The sequence below is a fragment of the Manis javanica genome, chromosome 2 (assembly GCF_040802235.1).
Source record: "Manis javanica isolate MJ-LG chromosome 2, MJ_LKY, whole genome shotgun sequence".
In the NCBI taxonomy this organism is placed as follows: domain Eukaryota; kingdom Metazoa; phylum Chordata; class Mammalia; order Pholidota; family Manidae; genus Manis; species Manis javanica.
Genome location: NC_133157.1, coordinates 34984888 through 35009617, shown reverse-complemented (window position 1 = coordinate 35009617; position 24730 = coordinate 34984888). Strand labels below are relative to the sequence as shown.

General features: G+C 47.2%; 2 protein-coding genes across 5 annotated transcripts; one reads left to right on the top strand and one right to left on the bottom strand.

The window, feature by feature from the left end:
- The first annotated feature begins 324 nt into the window (after nucleotides 1-324).
- Nucleotides 325-21374, top strand: NPR2 (natriuretic peptide receptor 2). 3 transcript variants are annotated; one of them, XM_017675391.3, is made up of 22 exons: nucleotides 325-1799; nucleotides 2626-2831; nucleotides 12253-12366; nucleotides 12648-12783; nucleotides 12994-13088; nucleotides 13318-13450; nucleotides 13653-13737; nucleotides 14233-14353; nucleotides 14516-14590; nucleotides 14810-14887; nucleotides 15116-15220; nucleotides 15336-15407; nucleotides 17128-17287; nucleotides 17467-17622; nucleotides 17701-17869; nucleotides 18025-18171; nucleotides 18640-18763; nucleotides 18940-19008; nucleotides 20231-20405; nucleotides 20476-20574; nucleotides 20824-20915; nucleotides 21038-21374. In XM_017675391.3, the coding sequence occupies exons 1-22, from the start codon at nucleotides 1133-1135 to the stop codon at nucleotides 21101-21103; spliced, it is 3144 nt and encodes a 1047-aa protein (XP_017530880.1). In that variant the 5' UTR covers nucleotides 325-1132; the 3' UTR covers nucleotides 21104-21374. The 3 variants fall into 3 exon arrangements, with proteins under 3 accessions (XP_017530880.1, XP_017530958.1, XP_017530809.1); XM_017675469.3 differs by having other exon boundaries at nucleotides 14224-14353; nucleotides 17521-17622; XM_017675320.3 differs by having other exon boundaries at nucleotides 14224-14353.
- Nucleotides 21375-21466: 92 nt separating this feature from the next.
- Nucleotides 21467-24635, bottom strand: SPAG8 (sperm associated antigen 8). Of its 2 annotated transcripts, XM_017675725.3 has the most exons (7): nucleotides 23909-24033; nucleotides 22820-23807; nucleotides 22521-22695; nucleotides 22274-22319; nucleotides 22075-22189; nucleotides 21890-21952; nucleotides 21467-21778 (listed from the first exon to the last, which is right to left on the bottom strand). In XM_017675725.3, exons 1-7 carry the CDS (start codon nucleotides 23944-23946, stop codon nucleotides 21596-21598), a joined length of 1608 nt encoding a protein of 535 aa, XP_017531214.3. In that variant the 5' UTR covers nucleotides 23947-24033; the 3' UTR covers nucleotides 21467-21595. The 2 variants fall into 2 exon arrangements, with proteins under 2 accessions (XP_017531214.3, XP_036852479.2); XM_036996584.2 differs by lacking the exon at nucleotides 22075-22189 and having other exon boundaries at nucleotides 23909-24635.
- Between the last annotated feature and the right edge of the window lie 95 nt (nucleotides 24636-24730).

Here is a 24730-nt window from a genome sequence, read left to right as displayed (position 1 = left end):
GGGGGAGATACGCGGGGAGGAGAAGGGAGACCCTGGGCTCGTGGGAATGCGTGAGAGGGAGAGCGGGCGGCACGGTGGCCCAGGACCTTGGGGGACGGGCAGGCCCTTCAAGTGAGGGGCGCCTGGGAACCTCGCCGGCCCCAGGGGACCTTGTGAAGAGACCTGAGTTGTCAGTGGGTGGGTGTGAGACCTGGGAGGACCCTGGGCGAGGGGTGGGAGGACAGTAGGCACCGGAGGGTGGGGCCCGGAGGGGGAGGAGGAGGGGCCGCGGGGAGGGGGCGGGGAAGGCGGGGGCGGGGGCGGGCACCCTGCCCGGGGAGTCACACTCGGCCGCCGCCGCCGGCGCAGCGAGCGGAGACGGCCCGGCCGCGGCGACCTGACCTGAACAAGCGGCGCGCCCGGGGGCCCAGGCGGGGGGCGGGAGGAAGCGCCGGGCAGCGCCGGCGGCCGGGCCCAGGAGGAGCGGAGCAGAGAGGAGCTGGGACACGGGCGGGGCCGCCGCAGCTCCGGATGGGACCAGCGCCCTGGGCCCGTTAGTCCAAGCAGGAGCTTCAGGAGAAGCCTTCACAGGGAGATTTACCCCTGCCTTTCCCGGCCCTCTGGCCCAGGCCTCGCTTCGCTCCCCGCCGCCCATGGTCCCAGTCCTTCCGCGGCGCGGGCCCGCTCCCACCTTACCCCGGTGGTCCTCCTTCCCGCAGCTCCCTGTCCTCCCAGCCCCTTCAACTGTGAGGTCCCCCCAGGCCTTGTCTTTGTACCAGCTTGCCCCCAACCCCCACCCCATCCCAGTCTCGGGCCCCCTTTTCTTTCTCAGCTTTAGATTCATCAGGCTGGTTCACCTCTTACTGTCCCCACACCAACTGCGGGCCCCCTTGGCCCCTCCCTCCTCCTGCCGCCCTTCTCCTAGTCCTCAGTCTTTTCCCTAGGCTGCTAGACCCAGTCCTTGCCCACGCCCTGGGACTTCCTCCCATCTCTCCTCCTCTCCCATTCCTACCACTTTTTCTATCCCAGCCTACCTAGCTTATCCTCACTCCCCTTCCCGGCCGCCTTCCCCAGGTTCCAGCCTGGGTGGTGCCTCTCCAGCAGGCCGGAGTGGCCCACGTTCTGGGGGTGGTCGGGTTGCTGCTTTCTCCCCATGGCACTGCCATCCCTCCTGCTGTTGGTGGCAGCGCTGGCAGGTGGGGTGCGTCCTCCCGGAGCGCGGAACCTGACACTGGCAGTAGTGCTGCCAGAACACAATCTAAGCTATGCCTGGGCCTGGCCACGGGTGGGTCCTGCTGTGGCACTAGCCGTGGAAGCGCTGGGCCGGGCACTGCCCGTGGACCTGCGGTTCGTCAGCTCTGAACTAGATGGCGCCTGCTCTGAGTACCTGGCACCACTGCGTGCTGTGGACCTCAAGCTGTACCATGACCCCGACCTTCTGTTGGGCCCTGGTTGCGTGTACCCTGCTGCCTCTGTGGCCCGCTTTGCCTCGCATTGGCGACTTCCCCTGCTGACCGCGGGTGCTGTGGCCTCTGGTTTTGCAGCTAAGAATGAGCATTATCGTACCCTGGTGCGCACTGGCCCCTCTGCTCCCAAGCTGGGTGAGTTTGTAGTGACATTACATGGGCACTTCAACTGGACTGCCCGTGCTGCCTTGCTGTATCTGGATGCTCGCACAGATGACCGGCCTCACTACTTCACCATTGAGGGCGTCTTTGAGGCCCTGCAGGGCAGCAACCTCAGTGTGCAGCACCAGGTGTATGCCCGTGAACCAGGGGGCCCTGAGCAGGCCACCCACTTCATCCGGGCCAACGGGCGCAGTGAGTGTGGCCCAGGCTGTTTTAGGGTCAGGGGAGGAGGGTTGTGTATCTCTGGAGCTCAGCACTGGGAAACTGTAGATGAAGATGGACACTGAGGAGCTGTATTTGGTGGTTGGGATCAAGCAGCACATGTGGACAGAGCTCCTGTGAGAGGGCTGAGGCAGAGTGGGGAAGGTTGTGGATGTCATAGGCAGAAGCAAGCAAGGAGTAAGACAGCATAAGGGGTGAAGCTTGTGTCAGGAGAATGTGGGATTGTGGGGAAACTAAATTTGGGGAGCAATGTGAGAGCCCTGAAGTAGTGAAAAGTGACTGATGGCCACTCCACAATGTGTGCCTGGCTGTGAGCTGAGACTTCTCAGAAGGGGGCACCAAGACCCCTCGGGGCATAAAAATAGAAAGGACTCCACAAATGAGCTTTGCAGTTCAGCAGATCTGGTCAGAAAAGACAGGTAACGCTCACACTGAGAAATTCTGAGCAGTCAGTGCCTTTGAGCCTAGGGCAAGGTAGGGCTTAATCGGGGAGAGAGGAGGACCGGGTGGGGAGCAGCAGGCAGGGCCCTGGAAAGAGGAGGGGCTTGAGGCCGATAGCAACCTTACTCTGGGGTCTGGAATCAGGCTCTAACATTGGCCAGATGGTCCATATGGCCCCAGGGTACTTATGACATAAACTCCAAAGGGGAGGGATGGGGAGCATCTGCTGGGTGGTTGATAGATTAGGGCACTCTCTTCCTTGCTAAATATGGAAATGCAAATGGTTCAGAGAGTAGGCTGTTTGGGGACCTGGATACATTCTCAGGGTGCCCCTCTGTCATGTATCTGTTCCCAGTTGTATATATCTGTGGCCCTCTGGAGATGCTGCATGAAATCCTGCTTCAGGCTCAGAGGGAGAACCTGACCAATGGAGATTATGTCTTCTTTTACCTGGATGTCTTTGGGGAGAGTCTCCACGCAGGCCCTACACGCTCCACAGGCCGGCCCTGGCAGGACAATCGTACCCGGGAACAGGCCCAGGCCCTCAGAGAGGCCTTCCAGGTATCATTTGAGCCAAACTTGAAGGAGGAGGAGGCGGAGGAGGAAGAGGAAGAGGAACTTTCTTTGGAGATTCTCTGTCTCTCACAAGAGCCACAGAAACCCCAGCAACAGAGCAGGAATTGTGAGCTATAGGAGTGAAATGAACAGATGCTTTCTGAGTCTAATATCTCTTACTTGTCCATTTTTTTGACTCTTCTCAGTGTGTCTGCCAAGGCTACCTCCAAGATCCTGGAACACTGACTTACCTAAGTGCCAGTAGTAGACTATACTGTGGGGGAGAAAAGGTCAGAAAAAGATTTGGTCCCAGCCCCTGGGAGGGCTTCCACCTTTTTTGGACAGGTGAGGCATGATTGTAGTATAGTTAGATACAAGTATGAAAAAGGATATGATTATGTGTCCTGGAACAGACACTAAGCTGTTCAGTGGTTCAGAGGAGGCAGAGTCAATGTGGGCTGTGCTTAGGGAAGGCTCTTTTTGCTTTTTCTTTGACTTCAAAAAAAAAATTTATCAAATGTACATCACATTGGTTCAACAATCCCTCTCCCCCTTTGTAACACAGTGTCTATGAGTCTAAGGCTGTTTTATTCCTTCTGTTTTGCTTTGTTTTTATATTCCAAAAATAAGTGAAATCATATGGTATTTTGTCTTTCTCCACCTGGCTTATTTCACTGAGCCTACTACCCTCTAGATTCATCCATGTTGTTGCAAATGGCAGGATTTCTTTTTATTTTTAGGCTGAATAATATTCCATTGTGTATTTGTACCACATCTTTATCCATTCACCTATTGATGGACACTTTGGTTGCCTCCATATCTTGGCTATTGCAAATAGTGCGGTGATAAACATAGGGGTGCATATGTCTTTTCGAATCAGGGATTTTGTGTTCTTTGGGTAAATTCCTAGGAGTGGAATTACTGGGTCGGGAAGGTTCTTATAAAGGAGTGAGACTACTGTGATTTTAAAAACAGATGTCATATTCGTAGTCAGAGTGGGAGACAGAATCCAGGCAACCTGAGTCAAGAGAAAAAGCTGGGAATGGGCTTGTTTGGGGAATCAAAAATATACTGATAAGAAAGAAAGAAAGGTTTGCTTGACGCTGATACAGGAAATATGTTGCAAAGGTATAATCATATTAAGGAGGGGTCTGAACCTAAGATTAAGGCACTGAATATGAGGTCCTTGAGATTTTTTTTTTCTTTTTCTTGAGACTTTTTTTGTGAAGAGAAATAAAGCGACAATTCAAGTTGAATTAGGAAAGGAAGAGGCTAGAGGCCAGGAGACCACCTGTAGAAAGTCAGAATGGAGTGAGGTGATATGGGCTTGAACTATGGTGATGAGAGCAGGAATAGAAAGGGATTTAAGAAACAATTTGTAGGGAAAATTGACATGACTGTTCACTTCACTCCTCTGCTCCAAACTTCCAATGACTTATTTTAGGATGAAGTCCTGACTCTTTATCACAATATCTAAGATCTTCTACAGTCTGTTCTCAACCCACTTTTTCAGTCTTACCTCATAGTGCTTGTCATGACAAGTACTACAGCTGACTAGATCCTTCTCAGAACCTCCGGCCCCTATGCCTCCCTGCCCCCTGCCTTTGTGCTCTCTGCTCCTTCTGTCTGCAGTATTCTCCCTTCCCTGACCCAAAATCTCTGCCTCCCAAAATCATACCCATGAATTGTTCCCTGTTTCTCCCACCACTTTTTCACTAACTTTTTGTACATAGTGCTTTTTATTTATTCATATTCCACCTTTTCCTAAAAAGGATTTGAGGAGGTGTATGGGCGAACCTTAATTTCCTTTCAACCCTGAGATTCTTTGACTCTTAAGTTGATGTGTTTAAGGGCTGACTTGGGTGGCCTTCTTCTCCAATGAGTAAGATTTTATGTGGCTGTGATTATATATTTGGCTGTGTCTGACTGTGAATGGCATATCTGTTTGCATACCTGAGTATCAGTCTGTGACTGTCACACTTGAGCATAGGCGGTGGCAGGACAGGTTTGTTTACACCATAACTTTTGCCTAAAACAACTGTCTTACCTTTGTCTCTCTGGATAGTCCTGGTGTATTCTTTAAGACTCATATCAGTTATTTTCCCTTTCAGGAAACAATCCCTAAACCCCCAGGTTTGACTGAATTTCCTACTCTTATGCTTAACTCTGTTTCCTGTAGAACTTCCACATTTTCCAGTCAGTGTTTGATTCCTTTGAAGAATGACTCATTCTATTAGTGTTTATTGAGCACCTACTATGTTCCTGTCACTGTGGTAAGGTACTACAAACAATGGAAAACATAACAAATGTAGTCCTTGCCTTTTTGGAGCTTACCTTTAGTAGGATAGACATACATTAAACAAATAAGCAAATAAACACATAGAACAACTTGTGGTAAGTATTACTAAAACAAAAACAAGAACAGAATAGTATGAGGAAGGAATAACAAGGGGTTATACTTTTGCTAGTCAAGGAGCATCTGTGACCGTCCCAGATGGAAGGACTCCATAGCCATCTGGGCTGTATTCTTTCTTTGGCAGGAACACCTCTCTTTCTTGTAGAATTTCTACTAGCCAAGAGGCTCCAGCATTTAAAGTAGGGGGAAGTGGAATCTAGTCAGTCTAACAATCACTTATGTACATTAAATCTCAGTTTTCCCACTCACTATGAGCATTATGCAGACAGAAAAACAAAGGGAGATTTTTCTAGGACACAAGAGAAGGAGAAATAGGTAATCAAGAATATGCTGAGGGGAAAATCAAGGCTTCAGGTGGGATGGGAAGCAGGTAAGAAGAGGATGACATGTCCTCTGGCAAAGCTCCTCTCATCTTTTTCCAATGCTGAAGCAAGGTGGCGGTGAGGGAAGTTGGGCGACCAGCTCTAGTCAAGGATGAAAGGGCAGAGAGCCCTTACCCCAGAGATACCTGGCCCACTGGGGTCCCAGACCAGGGCAGCCTGGGACAGGAGGCAGTAAAGGTGAGGAGTCCTTGATACAGATGCCCAGAGCTTTTCTAGGTGGTGTGTCATGCCCAAGGAAAAGAACCCAGCTCATGTTTGATATTAGCTACTGGGAGAGAGGGCTCTGAAATTAAGTATGTTGGTATGATATATATGTATATATTTTTGCGATCATTAATCTACAATTACATGAGCAACATTATGGTTACTAGACTCACCCTGTCATCAAGTCCCCACCACACACCCCATTACAGTCACTGTCCATCAGCGTAATAAGATGCTATAGAATCACTACTTGTCTTCTCTGTGTTGTACAGACTTTCCCATGCCCCCCCCACATTATGTCTGCTCATCGTAATGCCCCCTTTTCCCCCTTGTCCCTCCCTTCCCACACATCCTCCCCAGTCCCTTCCCCTTTGATAACTGTTAGTCCATTCTTGGGTTCTCTGAGTCTGCTGCTGTTTTGTTCCTTCAGTTTTTTTCTTTGTTCTTATACTCCACAGATGAGTGAAATCATTTGATACTTGTCTTTTCCCGCCTGGCTTATTTCACTGAGCGTAATACCCTCTAGCTTCATCCATGTTGTTGCAAATGGTACGATTTGTTTTCTTCTTCTGGCTGAATAATATTCCATTGTGTATATGTACCACATCTTCTTTATTCATTCATCTACTGATGGACACTTAGGTTGCTTCCATTTCTTGGCTATTGTAAATAGTGCTGCGATAAACATAGGGGTGCATCTGTCTTTCTCAAACTAGGCTCCTGCATTCTTAGGGTAAATTCCTAGGAATGGAATTCCTGAGTCAAATGGCATTTCTATTTTGAGGTTTTTGAGGAACCTCCATACTGCTTTCCACGATGGTTGAACTAGTTTACATTCCCACCAGCAGTGTAGGAGGGTTCCCCTTTCTCCACATCCTTGTCAACATTTGTTGTTGTCTGTCTTTTGGATGGTGGCCATCCTTACTGGTGTGAGGTGATATCTCATTGTGGTTTTAATTTGCATTTCTCTGATGACTAGCAATGTGGAACATCTTCTCATGTGTCTGTTGGCCATCTGAATTTCTTCTTTGGAGAACTGTCTATTCAACTCCTCTGCCCATTTTTTAATTGGATTATTTGTCTTTTGTTTGTTGAGGTGCATGAGCTCTTTATATATTTTGGATGTCAACCCTTTATTGGATCTGTCATTTATGAATATATTTTCCCATACTGTAGGATGCCTTTTTGTTCTATTGGTGGTGTCCTTTGCTGTACAGAAGCTTTTCAGCTGGATATAGTCCCACTTGTTCATTTTTTCTTTTATTCCCCTTGCCCGGGGAGATATGTTCATGAAGAAGTCGCTCATGTTTATGTCCAAGAGATTTTTGCCTATGTTTTTTCTAAGAGTTTTATGGTTTAATGACTTACATTCAGGTGTTTGATCCATTTCAAATTTACTTTTGTGTATGGGGTTAGACAGTGATCCAGTTTCATTCTCTTACATGTAGCTGTCCAGTTTTGCCAACACCAGCTGTTGAAGAGGCTGTCATTTCCCCATTGTATATCCATGGCTCCTTTATTGTATATTAATTGACCGTATATGTTTGGGTTAATATCTGGACTCTCCATTCTGTTCCACTGGTCTGTGGGTCTGTTTTTGTGCCAGTACCAAATTGTCTTGATTACTGTGGCTTTGTAGTAGAGCTTCAAGTTGGGAAGCGAGATCCCCTTTGCTTTATTCTTCCTTCTCAGGATTGCTTTGGCTATTTGGGGCCTTTTGTGGTTCCATATGAATTGTAGAACTATTTGTTCCAGTTTGTTGAAGAATGCTGTTGGTATTTTGATAGGGATTGCATTGAATCTGTAGATTGCTTTAGGCAGGATGGCCATTTTGACAATATTATTTCTTCCTAGCCAAGAGCATGGGATGAGTTTCCATTAGTTAGTGTCCTCTTTAATTTCTCTTAAGAGTGTCTTATATTTTTCAGGGTATAGGTCTTTCACTTCCTTGCTTAGGTTTATTCCTGGGCATTTTATTCTTTTTGATGTGGTTGTGAATGAAATTGTTTTCCTGATTTCTATTTCTGCTAGCTCATCGTTAGTGTATAGAAAAGCAACAGATTTCTATGCATTAATTCTGTATCCTGCAACTTTGCTGAATTCCGATATTAGTTCTAGTAGTTTTGGAGTGGAGTCTTTAGTGTTGTTATAATTTCTCTCTCTCTTTAATCCCATAGCTGCTTGAGGGCAGGGATTATGCTCATCCTTGTATTCCTTGTGCCTTGCACATATTTGTTGCATTGAATTAAGTTGTGTGTGTTGGGAAGTGGGGATAGGGCCAAGAATTTGTCTAGACAGGAGTAAAGTTTGCAGGTACTGTAAACCAAGATGATCAACCAGGATAGGGAAGGAAAAGCAGACACAGTGAGACTAAATAGGCAAATGACCTGGCTCTAAGGATGGGCATGAATCCCAGACTGGGCATACGAAGACTGTAGGGTCAGAAATCTAGGCAGACGTCACAGCCTGGGTGACCAGCATGGAAATGGGTTACAGATGGGGGACATCAGCAGCTAGAAGGGAAGCAATCACTAGCCCAAGGGCAGTGGAAGGCAGACCCTCTTCTGGAGACCATTATGTTTAGGCCACTGTTGACAGCGCCTCCTGCTGTGGCCTCCGTGTGGGTGGGCCCACAGGCAGAGGCAGGCATCTGCTGTCCCTCCCTGCATGTTTCCTAGGTGCACGTCTTGCTTCCACTGCTGAGCCCATTTTTGGCAGCCTTTGCTTGTTGTTTTGTTTTCACCTAGGGTCCACTGTTTAATGAGACACACCGTTTACCTTTACCTTCCTCTTTCTAGCCCCTGAGGAAGCACAGAAATTCTCTGGAGGTTCTTTTTTTTTTTAAGCAGCTACTGACCACAGGAAAACAGCCTAGCATAGCAGTTTTCAAAGTGTGGTCTTGGGATCATGGGGGTCCCAGAAATCCTTTTTGGGTGACCGTGAGGTCAAAGCAATTAAAAAAAATAATACTAAGATGTTGCTAGCCTCTGTCACTCTCATTCTTCCATGATTGTACAGTGGAGTTTTCCAGAGGCTACATGATGTGTTAGGTCATCTGACAATTATGGAAGGTGTACTTGTGTATTCTGTATTTAAAAATTTTGTCAGTTTAATTTCTAATATGGTAAATATTGATAGATATAATCCAAATAAACAGAAGTTATTTGGGGTCCTCAAAATATATAATAGTGTAAAAAGATCGTGAGACCAAAGAGTCTGAGAACTCCTAGCCTAGCAAACAAACCAACCTAGGGAATTGCTAAGTGTTCAAAAAGCATTAACAACCTATGATCAGGCTTTATATTGAAATATAAGTTGTGTTAAGCCTGATCTTTTGGAGCTCTTTTACTGTGTTTTACATTGTTTGTCAAAAACACCCTACTGCTCTATTGCTCTTTTATTCTTTTTTTTTGTTATCATTAATCTACAATTACATGAGGAACATTATGTTCACTAGGATCCCCCCTTCACTAAGTCTCCCCGACAAATCCCATTACAGTCACTGTCCATCAGCATAGTAAGATGTTGTAGAATCACTACTTGTCTTCTCTGTGTTGCACAGCCCTCCCCATTCCCTACCCCCACATTATACATGCTAATCATAATACCCCCTTTCTTCTTCCCCGCCCTTATCCCTCCCTTCCCTCCCATTCTCCCCAGTCCCTTTCCCTTTGGTAACTGTTAGTCCATTCTTGGGTTCTGTGATTCTGCTGCTGTTTTGTTCCTTCAGTTTTTCTTTGTTCTTATACTCCACATATGAGTGAAATCATTTGGTATTTGTCTTTCTTCACTTGGCTTATTTCACTGAGCATAATATCCTCTAGCTCCATCCATGTTGTTGCAAATGGTAGGATTTGTTTTCTTCTTCTGGCTGAATAATATTCCATTGTGTGTATGTACCACTTCTTTATCCATTCATCTACTGATGGACATGTAGGTTGCTTCCATTTCTTGGTTATTGTAAGTAGTGCTGCAATAAACATAGGGGTGCATCTGCCTTTTTCAAACTGGGCTGCTGCATTCTTAGGGTAAATTCCTAGAAGTGGAATTCCTGGGTCAAATGGAATTTCTATTTTGAGCATTTTGAGGAACCTCCATACTGCTTTCCACGATGGTTGAACTAATTTACATTCCCACCAGCAGTGTAGGAGGGTTCCCCTTTCTCCACAACCTCGCCAACATTTGTTGTTGTTTGTCTTTTGGATGGTAGCCATCCTTACTGGTGTGAGGTGATATCTCATTGTCATTTTAATTTGCATTTCTCTGATAACTAGCAATGTGGAGCATCTTTTCATGTGTCTGTTGGCCATCTGAATTTCTTCTTTGGAGAACTGTCTGTTTAGCTCCTCTGCCCATTTTTTAATTGGATTATTTGCTTTTTGTTTGTTGAGGTGCATGAGCTCTTTATATATTTTGGATGTCAAGCCTTTATCAGATCTGTCATTTATGAATATATTCCCATATACTGTAGGATACCTTTTTGTTCTGTTGATGGTGTCCTTTGCTCTACAGATGCTTTTTAGCTTGATATAGTCCCACTTGTTCATTTTTGCTTTTGTTTCCCTTGCCCGGGGAGATATGTTCATGAAGAGGTCACTCATGTTTATGTCCAAGAGATTTTTGCCTATGTTTTTTTCTAAGAGTTCTGTGGTTTCATGACTTACATTCAGGTGTTTGATCCATTTCAAATTTACTTTTGTGTATGGGGTTAGACAGTGATCCAATTTCATTCTCTTACATGTAGCTGTCCAGTTTTGCCAATACCAGCTGTTGAAGAGGCTGTCATTTCCCTATTGTATGTCCATGGCTCCTTTATTATACATTAATTGACTATATATGTTTGGGTTAATCTCTGGAGTCTCTATTCTGTTCCACTGGTCTGTGGCTCTGTTCTTGTGCCAGCACCAAATTGTCTTGATTACTGTGGCTTTGTAGTAGAGCTTGAAGTTGGGGAGTGAGATTCCCCCCCACTTTATTCTTCTTTCTCAGGATTGCTTTGGCTATTCGGGGTCTTTGGTGTTTCCATATGAATTTTTGAACTATTTGTTCCAGTTCATTGAAGAATGTTGTTGGTAATTTGATAGGGATTGCATCAAATCTGTATATTGCTTTGGGCAGGATGGCCATTTTGCTCTTTTATTCTTGCAACAGATATTACTGAATAAACCCTTCCAGGCCATCCTCAGTTGCCCTTTCCTTTTTAATATTGCCTGAGATGGGAGAGGATTAGAAATGTGTGACTAAGCAGCCAAACACTCTAGTAAGAATAATTACATCATGACGTGAACTCCAGTCTGATATGATAAATCTCTATGAGAAGCTGACTTCATTACTTTCTACCTGGAATGAATTGGTCTATAATAGGTCATATGTGACATATCTAGTATCTCTGTGGTCTACATGTACTTTCAATGACAGGAATTAACAAAACTTGTAGAAATGACTAGATTTTAATCTGTCATTTCACAAAATCAGATTTCACAAAATATACTGACCTGAAATCTTTCCCTGCAGTGGTGATGCCAATTTCTGTCCAAGGCAGAGGCTGGTCTCTGTGAGTGTGGAGGGCTGAGGTGGAGGTGGAGGCCAGTATGTCCATCAGCTAAGAAAGGGAAAATGTGTGAGGCTAGTGGATCTGGGCAGGTACCCCAGTGAGAGACAGACATGCTGAATTGTGGCCCGTGAGATGTGAGCATGGCTGAGGCCATGTGTACTTTGCTTACCTATGAAATGTGTGTGTGTGTGTGTGTGACTATGTTTTCCCATGACATGTCTGTTACTTAGTGAGTGTAGGACCATGACAGTATGCAAGACAATCCTGCTTATGGTCAGTGTTCCACACACGTTAAGTGAAGGGGCTCACAGCTTTTCACAGATGGAATCACTGGCTCAGAAGTATTTCTCCCAGTTGTCACAGGACCTGAAATCCCTTTAATTCACTGGGTGGATGCACTTTCTTCAAGTGACCCAAATGAAAATGTAAACATTTTACTGGCAACATTAAAGCTAATTGATGCCTCAGAGAGGAGCTGTTAGGCAGTGTTGTCCTTGATAGTGAACAGGCATGAGAAAGGATGGAAGAGGAGTTGTGAGTGCTGTGGCACCCTATCAGGGAGGACTAGGGGCTTCCAGAAGGTGAGGGGCTGAGTTTGGGGGATAGACTTACATCTATTTCCTAGTCTCTGCCTTCCCAGACCATCCTACATACCTTTCTTAGAGAAGTACCACTCTCTCTTTCCAGATGTATTAAACATATACAATATCATATGCACATACACAGAGTTTAGTATCCTTTCAGCCTTCAGACTCACCCATGTATATTTTATATCATGTGTATTTCACCAAGTTTCCTGTCCTGCTTTCTTGCTTCCCCTAATGCCCATCTTGAATCCTGTTCACTCTCTCCCATGTGCTGTTGGTACAGACAGTATTGGTGATCACATACCGAGAACCCCCAAATCCTGAGTATCAGGAATTCCAGAATCGTCTGTTGATAAGAGCCCAGGAGGATTTTGGTGTGGAGCTGGCCCCATCCCTGGTAAGTACATCTCTTTCCCTGAGAGTCTGGCCAGGCTTTAAGGAAAAGCTCTTCTCCCTAATTCCATCAAATCTCAGCCATGGAACCGGCCCTACTTTAGGGGCTGTTTGCTTCCATCCAGGATTTTTCCTTCTGTCCTAGTGTCTATTGAGGTAGGGATGGCACTTTAGGTGTGAGAGGAGGGAAGAAGCAAACCAGGAAAGAGAAGAGGCAGGAGACCCCAGAGATGGGAAGGGGCCTGGCAGGTATGTGGAGAGCACTGCTGAAGTTACCGCCTGCAGATGAACCTCATCGCTGGCTGCTTCTATGATGGGATCCTGCTGTATGCTGAAGTCCTGAACGAGACAATACAGGAGGGAGGCACCCGGGAAGATGGGCTACGCATTGTGGAGAAGATGCAGGGACGAAGATACCACGGTATTGAAGAGGGTCCAATGGAGGCCAGAGGGCTGTTGTCAAGCTCGGGAGTGGAGTGGGCAGGAGGGAGAGTCAGGGGTCAGAGAACATGGCAGAGGTAGACATATATTAGGAATGGGGGCAGGGATGGGCTCTGAGGTAATTGGGATTGGGGCAGAGGAGAGGGGTCAGGGTATATGTCAAAGTAAGGAGTAATTTTTTCTATCTTAGGTGTAACTGGACTGGTTGTTATGGACAAGAACAATGACCGGGAGACTGATTTTGTCCTGTGGGCCATGGGAGACCTGGATTCTGGACACTTTCAGGTGATGGGGGAAGAGGCAGGGAGGAGAGAGTGTGGGCCCTGAAAACCCAGCAGTCAAGGGTTCAACAGGGGCAGAATTAAAGGTACTAGAGGCAGGGACTTATTTTTTCTTCTGGAGCTGCATCCAGGGTGCATGGTAGGCTGGGGAGAAAAGCAGCTGAATAGTGGGGCTCTGAGGGAGGAGGCTGCTAGGAGCAGGCCTGTGGGCCCAGTTTTCTCCTTCTTCACAGCCTGCAGCCCACTACTCAGGAGCTGAGAAGCAGATTTGGTGGACGGGACGGCCTATCCCCTGGGTGAAGGGGGCCCCCCCCTTGGACAACCCACCCTGTGCCTTTGATTTGGACGACCCATCCTGTGATAAAAGTGGGTGTGTGCAAGGGCTGGGAGCAATTGTTCCTCTCCTACCTTCCATTCTCCTGCCTCCCCTCCCTAGCTTCCTACCCTCACCTCTACTTTTACCTCTGCTTCATATGTTCCCCTCAAGAAATCTGCACCCTGAGCATCCCCCACCCCCATTCTTAAAACTCACACACAGTTTTTCTCAGGGTTCCCCTCTCCCCTTCAGCTCCACTTTCCACTCTGGCAATCGTGGCACTGGGCACAGGAATCACCTTCATCATGTTTGGTGTTTCTAGCTTCCTCATTTTCCGGTGAGTTCTGGGCTTTCTGGTGACTGACCACTTCCCTCCCACTGCCACATAGCCTTATGGCTGAGGCCAAGTGGTCCCTACGATGTGGGCTAGGGTCAGTGGGTCTGTTAATCTCATGGCTGTCTCTTAGATCTAACAGCTTCCTCTCTAGCCTTTGCTGTTAGTTATCTTCTAGCCTAAGTGTTGTTCTTCCCACTTTTGGTTCTAGACTGGGTGGACTAATTAGTTTTTAAGTGGGATCTTACAAGAGCAAAGGTGTATTTTCCATGGGTGCTACCATTTTATGAAAGAACTTTAACCTTCAGCCTCTGTTTCTGAATGAGTACAGGGCATGTGTCAGGTAAGCAGAGAATGCATCCTCCTCTCTCAGTTCTATCTCTAGGATATAACAGTTGCAGCTTCAGGAGCTATAGGGGAGCCCCTGCAACCCCACTGTTCGCTTATGGGGGGGTAGGATTGGGCTTGCCAGTCAACTGAGGTGTGTAGTCCTTACAGAAAACTGATGCTGGAGAAGGAGCTGGCTAGCATGTTGTGGCGCATTCGCTGGGAAGAACTGCAATTTGGCAATTCAGAGCGATATCATAAAGGTGCAGGCAGTCGCCTCACACTGTCGCTGGTGAGCCCTTGTCTCAGCTGTCCCTCTGCTTCCCTCTGAGTTCCTGTCCTTTCTTACCCTGTACCTTTCCCAGCACACTGGCCTGTAATGATAGCCCCTACCCTACCACCATCATCTAATGTTCCTTTCATCCTTCCACCTCCATGTTGTCCTTGGCCCCAGCGGGGATCCAGTTACGGCTCGCTCATGACAGCCCATGGGAAATACCAGATCTTTGCCAACACCGGTCACTTCAAGGTGAACAGTCATCTGCTTGTTCTGGTCCCCACCATTTCATCCTGTCTCATCCCCATCTGTCATCTCTTCCCATGACCCGCTGCCCCTCATGCCCCTCCTCTCCATGTCCAGCTGAGCTCCTGGATGCTCCCACAGTTCTCCAGTATTTCCTAGCACCCAGAAATAACTTCTGACATTAATGACATTAATTTTCCATTTCCCATTTTACTCTTACATCAGGGAAATGTTGTTGCCATCAAACACGTGAATAAGAAGCGCATTGAGCTGACCCGGCAGGTTCTGTTTGAACTCAAACATGTATGTAATGGAATATGGATTGAGGGCAAGGGATAAATAGGTGGGGAAGAGGGAAGGTGAAGACTATGGCATAGTGAAATTGGCTAGGAGGGCAAGGGGTTTATTTATATATGATTTGTAGTTGTAGGTACAATTAAGAGAAAGAGCCTCTCATGCAGTGGTAGGTAGGTTTCTGTATCCAGTTTTTAAGCTCTTTCAATTATCCTTTCCTTCCCTTTTTTTTGCTAGATGAGAGACGTTCAGTTCAACCATCTCACTCGCTTCATTGGTGCCTGCATAGACCCTCCTAACATTTGCATTGTCACTGAATATTGTCCTCGTGGGAGTTTGCAGGTAAGGTATAGGTGGATATTATAAGGGTGGGGGAGACAAGCCCAGGGGAGACTCTATGTAGTTGATCGATAGTGGAACTAGGACATCACATAATCTATTCCATGTCACTTACCAGGATATTCTGGAAAATGACAGCATCAACTTGGACTGGATGTTTCGTTATTCCCTCATTAATGACCTTGTTAAGGTGAGTCTTCCCCATTCCTCCTTAAGAGTTCATCTGCTTTAAAATGCCTCCATCTTTATATTTTTGCTTATAATATCTCCTCCTAGTTTGCTAAAAATATTGTTCTCTCCATTCCTCCTATTCCTATGGTTGGGAAATAATAGGTAAATAGGGAGTCTGGAGTTTTTCACTGGAGGGTGGTGGGGAGATGAGCCTTCTCTGCCACAAGGAGTCCTGTACTTGTAGGGAATTTTTGTCTTCCTACCCTAATCAGGTATCCCTGATCTCTCTCCATAATTTTTTTTAACCCCCAAGAGCTTATATTGAAATCCTTTAGCAGGGAAAAGATGAATGGGGTCTTCAAACATATTTATCTCCTGTTTTTCCTCATCATTTACTCTCTGAACAATATTTGGTATGTCTGCTTTTGTTCAGAAAAACTGAAATTTAAAAAAGAACACTTACTAGTAAAACTAAGAGAAACCAAGGATATTATATAGACTAAATTGCTGGGATCTGCTGATATACTTAGGCTTTAGCTATTTTCAAGTGAGCCAGATGTCCATGGATTTGCAGAGGTATAAATTTGAATCTTGCATAGGGTTGGACAAGTTGAGAAGTCCCAGAGCCAGTGAGTTAGTGTAATGGATCACCTGTACTACACCTGAAGCTGGCTTTGATTTTTCTGCTTGATTCTCATGAAGTTATTAAGAAAATCTTTGCATGTGAAAGTCTGCCATCAAATGAGAAAGAAAATATTAGGTAAAACTGATGTGGTGCTCAACTAGAGGTGTGACAATACTAGGATTTGATGGAAAAGTGATTTATAACAAAGCTAGAAGCCTAATCATTTCTATGTTTACAAATGTGGAGATTCTCAAAGGTTTTGTTGATATCAAAAGAATAAAAAGGAAGAGTTTACAGAGACTAGAATTATGCATTGTTTAGGTCCAGAGCTAAAACTTAGAGTAACTGTATGGTTATAATATAAAACACTGTATCCTTTTTCCCTTCCACCTGAACTGACTTGGGCGAGCTCCCAGGGTTTCATTTTGGAAATACCATTCTGCCCTCTTAGTACCCTCTTTGCCTCATAGGCAAACTGCCTCTCTCCTCCCTGGCCCCATGCAGCAGAAGTTTCAGACTTCTGCATTGGGTTGGTGGCTGCCTCCTGCTTTTGTCCATTTTCCAGGTTTTTGTAATTTACTATTTTCTCCACTCTCTGGCCCAGCAACCACTCCAGTAGATTGTGTTTGTCCTCCATCCTGACTTGCCTGCTTACACATGATTATACATTAAAGTTTACAATTGGTTAGTTTTCCTTGGTGCATATAGACACTCTTGATACCTGGGTCTCCAGCCACGTCTTCCTAAGTAGTGTCCATGCATTTGAGGCCACCACGGGTGTCATATTGTTCTTGAGAGTTCACCCTCAATAGTTCTCTTCCCTACACTACTCAGAAGACTGACTGTCCTTTCCAGGATAATAACTGAAAGCTCCCCTCACCCCTCCCCTTAAGCATTTCTCCTATCCTGGGTGCCAATACAATACCAAGAAGGGTTGACTCTCCTATTCTTCCTGCTTGCTTGGGTGGAAACTGTGCTAAGGATGCCTTCTAAAATTAGCTTTTTGTTTTTACAGTCCCAAGATCTTTAGACAACTAGCTAATCCCCATCTCATGGAGAGGGGTATCCTAAGCCAGATGTGATCCAATCCCATGACTTGGTCTGTATTCTGCAGGGAATGGCCTTTCTCCATAACAGCATTATTGCATCCCATGGGAGTCTCAAGTCCTCCAACTGTGTGGTGGATAGTCGTTTTGTGCTCAAAATCACAGACTATGGCCTGGCCAGCTTCCGATCAACTGCTGAACCTGATGACAGCCACGCCCTCTATGCTAGTGAGGCCTTCCCCTACAACCTACTTTGTATTGCTCTCCTGGCCCTGATCATTTCTACCTAGGGAGGATGGGACAGGGAGAGGAAGTGACAGTACTTTGGGGAGCATCATGGGAATGAGTCCAGCTGGGCTTGGAGATACCTTTTTTGAGGGCCTGGCCAGTCTGTTCCCACTTTTCAGAGAAGCTGTGGACTGCCCCAGAACTGCTCAGTGGGAACCCCTTGCCAACCACAGGCATGCAGAAGGCTGATGTCTATAGCTTTGGGATCATCCTACAGGAGATAGCACTCCGCAGTGGTCCTTTCTACTTGGAGGGCCTGGATCTCAGCCCCAAAGGTGAGAGTCAATCTACTACTCACAGCTTCCTCTACCTGGGGGGCCCTGTTCTTCATCCAAACCCTTTATCACCCTCAGAGATTGTCCAGAAGGTCCGAAATGGGCAGCGACCATATTTCCGGCCAAGCATTGACCGGACCCAACTGAATGAAGAGCTAGTTTTACTGATGGAGCGATGTTGGGCCCAGGACCCAGCTGAGCGGCCAGACTTTGGACAGATTAAGGGCTTCATTCGCCGTTTTAACAAGTGAGAAGGCACCAAGTGGCACGGGCTCCCCAGGGATATAAGCCTCATCAGTCTTAGTGGATGAGGTTGGCTGGTGGGGACAAGAGGGTGGGTTGGGTAGGAAGTCCTAGAAATCTTGAGAATCTCGGAGCAGTTACTATCATACCTCCCTGCAGGGAGGGTGGCACCAGCATATTGGACAACCTCCTGTTGCGTATGGAGCAGTATGCTAATAACCTGGAGAAGCTGGTGGAAGAGCGCACACAAGCCTATCTGGAGGAGAAGCGCAAGGCTGAGGCTCTTCTCTATCAGATTCTACCCCAGTGAGACTTTGGTCCTCCTTCCCAGATTTTCCCTTGGCATTCTGCTGTCGGATTCTGCCTCATCAAGCTCCTGAAAATTCACTTCCCAACTCTGTTGCTTCTTGCCACAGTGAGCCTTTCTGGCCTTAGACTGTGTTTTCCATTCCTCAAATGAGCTGTGGTACCTTCTTCCTGGATTCCCATGCCTTCTTCTTTACTGCTCTATCATACCTGTGCTCCAGCAAGTATATCTAGAACAGTCCCAGTTGGAGACATTTAGCTCCCATCCCCAGGATCCCCTTCCAACCCCCCACCACTTGTACATCTTACCTTTCTCTAGACTGTAATGTGTTCCCAGACTCCTTCCTTCTCTGCCAGGCTCACCTTGCATGCTAAATTCATCTTTACTCCAGCCATACACTCCTCCCCTCCTTCCCTCTCCCACCCTCTATCTCTGAGTTTGGCTCAGGTTTCACCCTTGCTTCCTAGTTCAGTGGCAGAGCAGTTAAAACGAGGAGAGACGGTGCAGGCTGAGGCCTTTGACAGTGTTACCATCTACTTCAGTGACATCGTTGGTTTCACAGCTTTGTCAGCAGAGAGTACCCCCATGCAGGTGAGAGCAAGGGGACTGGATGGAGGCCTGGCAAGCTACAGTGAGACATAGGGGTCCATTGAGAATCTGGAAGATTAGTTTGTTCTGGAGTTCTTATATGTTGTTATGGCTTGTGAGTTAAGAAGTCTTAGAAAGTTGGGCACAAGTCTCAGAGCTTCTATTTTCCCATCTGTTAGGTGGTGACACTTCTTAATGACCTGTATACCTGCTTTGATGCCATAATTGATAATTTTGACGTCTACAAGGTGAGAGCTGGGGCCACCCTCCTACTGAGACCCCTTTAAGATCCAGTCTCCCTGAACCCCACATACCATACCTGCTCCATGGTCAGTTTTAGCTCTTGGGTCTCCAGCATCCTAGTGCTGGGTGCCCTTTGTAGACAAATGAGGCTGTGGCACTCTAATTGTACATTCCGGTCTAAAATTTCTTGTGACTCCTTAGGCATCCCTAATCAGAACCATCACCAGATTTAGCCTCTATCTGCCACTTTTTGCCTGGGGGTATAAATACAGCCTATCCATCTTTTCACTTCTCTGCACCCCTCCAGACATGGAGAAATTATAGAGGATGTTGGTGCAGAATGATTTATTGTGGTGAGAAACAAGCTATGTTGTAAGAGCTTTTTTTGAGGTCAATTGAGTTGGCAGAGGGTAGGCTTTACTGTGCTTGGGAGTAAAAATGGTCTGGAGTTGAATATTGGGTTTGTGGCTAACTGTGTGGTCTTGGGCAAGGGACAGAAGCTCCCTGAGCCTCAGATATTTTATTTGTAAGGTGGGAATAATAGAGTTATTGTGGAAAGTGCCTAGCATTGTGCAGATATTAAATATCCATTCCTGTCCTTTGGGGCTTACTCTACCACTTTGCTGTAATAAAGAACTCCTGTAAACTCCTTACCCTGATTCACCAATTATTTATATTTTCCCACATTTGCTTTATTAAAAAAAATCTGTATATATTTTCTGAACCATTTGAGATTAAGTGTCAGACACAGTGCCCTTTATCCCTAAATAGTTTGGTGTCTAGCTCCTAAAACCAAAGGCATTTTCACTATAATTAACAAAGCCAAGTACCTTTCTTACCTTTGACAGTTTAGGCTGTGTGAGCCCATTTCATTGGGCCTGCTTGACCTGTTCACCAGCCTCTGTGCTCTGCAGGTCAGCCCTATTTTCTTGCTTCCCTTTTCCTGACAGCAGAGCCTAATTGTCCATGTCCTGTTGCAACAGGGTGTCCATTCATTCAGCAAGTGTGCATGGAGTGTTCTCTAGGTGTTGGGGTGGGACAGGAGGATTTAAAGATTCCCTTGACTTCCTCTTCACCCCAGGTGATCGGGACCATGGCACTTATTTTCTAGTCAGTGTCTGGCCTTCCAGGCTGTTAGGATGACATGTAGTGGTGTCCAGCTTGTCTCCTTCTACTCCTCCCCATTCCCACTGATAAGGAGGTGACCTTTTACTCCCCGTCAATCAGGTAGAGACGATTGGAGATGCCTACATGGTGGTATCTGGTCTCCCAGGCCGAAATGGTCAGCGCCATGCCCCAGAAATTGCTCGAATGGCCCTAGCATTGCTGGATGCAGTTTCTTCTTTCCGCATCCGCCACCGACCTCATGACCAGCTGAGGCTACGCATAGGAGTCCACACAGGTAACGCTGACTCTCACTCCAGCCTTCGTACCTACTTTCTCCAGGCTCTCCAACCTGTTTCTTCTCATAGGGCCTGTCTGCGCTGGGGTTGTTGGCCTCAAGATGCCCCGCTATTGTCTCTTTGGAGACACAGTGAACACTGCTTCCCGAATGGAGTCTAATGGTCAAGGTGAGACATTAGCCCTCAACCCCAGCTTCATTCTCAATCTGTATTGCCCTTTTCTTCTTTTCAGAACTCCTCCAAGTCTCTCAATCTGAGAGACCACACTTACTGACTGCCTCATCCTCAACATATTTTGGTTCTAGTACATGTGCCCTGGGAAGACTGAAAGCCTCCTGAGGGGTGTTGGCTGGGTAAAGCTGTCTCTGATGCTGCCAGTTATTTTCTTTAATTTGTCTTTCTACCACCCCACCCCAGCCCTGAAGATCCATGTCTCTTCTACCACCAAAGATGCCCTTGATGAGCTAGGATGCTTCCAGCTAGAGCTTCGGGGGGATGTGGAGATGAAGGTGATGGCAGGCCATGGGGAGGGGGTCATGGAAAGGGAGGATGGCAGTGATTACTGGGGAAGAGAGGAGATAAAGGGAGTAACATAGAAGAATCTGAATTACCTCAACTCCCCGGCTTCCAGGGAAAAGGAAAGATGCGAACTTACTGGCTTCTAGGAGAGCAGAAAGGACCTGCTGGACTCCTGTAAGCCCCACTTCTTTTCAACTCAGACAATCTCCTGCTGCTGGTACCTGGGTGGGCAATGGCCACCATCTCTCCACACACCAGAAATAGACATTGTCACAGGAGATGGAAACCAACATGCACAAAATCCTAGCCTATGTGGAAGTTGTTGCCCTTTGCAGCTCAGCCCTGTACATAGACCTGCCCCTCTCTGGCCTAGTCCCCTTCTTCCCTACTATCTGTAAATATCTGTATCTAAACCAGAATATTTTGGCCAAATATAACATAACAGGAAATGTCATGGTGTCATAGTTCCGGTTAGGAGCAACTCCAAGGGAAAGTTATGAGTGTGGACACAGTAACTCACAGAATCACTGAATTAGTAGTCTCAGGATGAGAAAGAACCCTTTATGTAAGGACATTTCTTCAAATACAGACAGAATTCACTTCCTCCCCACCTCTCCAGTATAGATAGAAATAGATCCCATATTTCACATTCCACTTCCCTCCTCAATGCTTAGACAGGAGTATTTCTACCCCCTCCACCACCTTGACAGGCAAGGGAAGAGATTTCTCCTAATTGGGGGGAATGAGTCTCAGGTTCATAGGACAAAGGCTGCCCCAGAGACAAAGGCACTGGTGTTGAGAAGCTGCAGTTTTTCCGGAATGGTGTATCCAGTGTCTTGATGTTACTGACACCCTGGAGGAGTGCCAGAATGAGGACAGATCCTGCTCTCTGCCAACCCAAAAGAGAACAGCCTCTTCCCCTCCTTTTCTCCCCCACTACCATCACCTAGTCACTCTCACACACCGGTAGCTGTGGTGCCCTCTGTATCCAGAAGGTTTCAGGCTGCTCCTGACAGTAGTCATGAGGCTGTGAAGGGGAGAGAGTGAGGAACTCTTGACCTTAGGGTCCCTTTCTCAACCTCTGGGCTCACTGATTTCCCACAGCCTGTCAGAGCTCAGCTGTGTAAGTGGGGTGGGATGGGTTCTCACCTTTGTTGGGGCAGGAGGTCCTGCTTGCACCAGCTCCTTTTGATAGTCATGGTGTGTCACAGACTCAACCTCAAAGTGATTCCTTGTGGGTTCCTGCTCTGACCTCACCTCTTTACTGTGTAGTCCTGAAGGGTGTCAAGGCCATTCTTCCCTGGGTTTTGTCCTCCCCCTCTCCAATCCCATTCACCCAGCCTCTCACCAGATCTGGTGGTGCAGGAGCATCTCCAGCATGGCTTCACGCTTCCCTGTGGGAGGGCAGAGAGTGGAGACTGGAGGAGTCTGGTTAAGAAGCAGGCCCAGAAGAAACAAATTTGAGAAAAGGAAGGAAAATTGTGAGGGTTTGCCCTTATACCCATCAGACAATCAATAGTCCCACCAAAAATTCTTTCTTCTCTTTTTTGTCTGACTAATGGATTCATTCTGGCCCATTCTCTCATGCTTCACACCTCGAACTGGCTGATAATGCTTTCCCGGGGGCCGGTATGAATCTTTTTGGGTGGTGCTAAAAGACATGGGTGACTGTAGGTGCATGGTCAGCAGTCCCTGGTGTCCATGGCGGAAGAAGAAACTCTCAGAGCCATCTTGCATGCTTGGGACTTGATCCAGGTGGTTGGTGGCTCTCTGTGGGCCCAAGTTGAGTGACCAGGATATCCTTCCTGATACCCACCCTCATCATACACTACTGCCTCCCCCAAGAAATTGGGGTCAGCCTTCAGGAAAAGGGAGCAGCTCATAACCTTAATACCTCTTCCTCCCAGTTGTAGAGAAGGCACTGGCCACGTGGCAATGTTTCACTGAGAATCTTACACTTCCCTTCAACCTTGTGGGGCTTCCATAGCCCCCGGGCACCAGGTTCTGAGACTTGCAAAAATTTCCAGGGTGGTTGTTTTTGAGTGTCCCAGTGACCGTAGTGACTCCAAGAGACACAATTAGGAATCAGATCTGTCCTGGGGTTTCTGCAGCATGAAAGAGCATAGGGGCTGAGCTCAGGGTCATGGTCACAGCCTGGACTAGGCCTAGAGTCAGGGACAGGACCAGGGCCAGAATCAGGGCCAGTACCTTGACCAAAACTATGGTCAGGACCAGAGGCAGAATCAGAACCGGTGCCTTGACCATAACCATGGCCAGGACCGGAGCCACGGGCAGGGCCAGAGCCAGAATCAGAACCGGTGCCTTGACCATAACCATGGCCAGGACCGGAGCCACGGCCAGGGCCAGGGCCAGAATCAGAATTGGTGCCTTGACCATAACCATGGCCAGGACTGGAGCCACGGTCAGGGCCAGAGCCAGAATCAGAACAGGTGCCTCGACCATAACCATGGCCAGGGCCAGAGCCAGAATCAGAACAGGTGCCTCGACCATAACCATGGCCAGGGCCAGAGCTGGAGCTAATGTCATGTGTAGTACAGGGATCCTGAGCAAGACAGGAAACATAGACAGGCTCAAAGCCAAGTCTCCCATGGCCTATCCTGTGGGTAAGGCTGGGTCTGGTGCAGGGATCCCCAAAAAGTGTGTTAGAGAAGGGCGCCGTGAGGAGGCTTGGCTCAGCGTAGACAGCTGGGGTCTTTGTAGCTAATGCAGCTGCTTTGGCGGTGGTGGCGGTTGCAGAGGCCGCAGCAGCTGCGGCAGCTGCTCTAGCTGCGGCTCTCAGAGCTGATCTAGGGCCACTGTCCGAAGTAAACGGTTCTGAAGTGAACCCTAGTCCATCGGAGTTGGGCTGTACATCTAAAGATCTGAAAGAAAGCGAATGCGTCAAAGTTGTCAAAAGTGCAGCAGAGGAATTCCGCTGACCTTCCTGTCCCCTTACGCCTGCATTCAGAGCTGCGACTCTCACCGCAACTGCGATTCCTCCGTGGACTCGGTGGTCTCCATCCTCAGACAGCGGCTACAGGGTTGCCATAGAGAAGGCAAATAATTCCTGGAACATGCGCAGGACTAGAGCTTGGGCGGATGTAGGGCGTGGGGGCGGGGACAAATTCTAAGCAGGGCGGAAGTCAAACCGGTCGCCGATCTGTGTTCACTTTACGTCCGGACCCCATTCCGCCTCAGCCCGGCTTTTAAGGTTCCGCTGACTGAAGGCCGCGCCCTCCATACCCAAGTGTGAGTCTTCTGAGACTTTCTAACGTGGTTCTTTGTATTGGAAACAGGCACAGGGCTCAGAAAAAACTCTTACTTGGTCTGTTTATGTAGGAGCAACAGTAGCTTCCTCTTACTTCATTCTCAAAAAACTGGGGGGAGGGCCCTCCAAAAATTTTAAGGATGAACACATCAGACAACAGTTTAAAAGCAAATTGGTGAGAGGAATTAGTCAAAAGGTAGCTTTTTCTGGTGTGATTACTTCGCCAATAAAAGGCCCTCACACTGACCCTTTTCAGCCCCCTTTAAACTTGGGTTGGTATGTGAGTAAAGGCCAGGATTGAGCAAGTCTCGCTCCTGATTTTCTCTCCTACTCATTCAGGCTTTTTCCTACTACTAATTTTCTGGAAGTTTGGTCCAGGTGGACCACTAGTCATGAGGTCTCAGAGTTCTATAGGCAAATACTTCTTTAACAACTTGGGTCTCCTTAGTGTCTCTCACTCAGACCATAATGAAGGGGATCACAGACCATAGTGAAGGGGGATTACAACCTTGAATCTGTTTTCTTTCCTATTTATGG

Coding starts and splice junctions, on each gene's coding strand:
- NPR2 (XM_017675320.3), top strand. CDS start 1,133: ATGGCACTGCCATCCCTCCTGCTGTTGGTGGCAGCGCTGGCAGGTGGG. Junction 14,354..14,515: donor GTCGCCTCACACTGTCGCTG/GTGAGCCCTTGT, acceptor CCTTGGCCCCAG/CGGGGATCCAGTTACGGCTC. Junction 18,764..18,939: donor CAGAGAGTACCCCCATGCAG/GTGAGAGCAAGG, acceptor CCCATCTGTTAG/GTGGTGACACTTCTTAATGA.
- SPAG8 (XM_017675725.3), bottom strand. CDS start 23,946: ATGGAGACCACCGAGTCCACGGAGGAATCGCAGTTGCG. Junction 21,953..22,074: donor GACCTCCTGCCCCAACAAAG/GTGAGAACCCAT, acceptor TCCCCTTCACAG/CCTCATGACTACTGTCAGGA. Junction 21,779..21,889: donor AGAGGGCACCACAGCTACCG/GTGTGTGAGAGT, acceptor GCACTCCTCCAG/GGTGTCAGTAACATCAAGAC.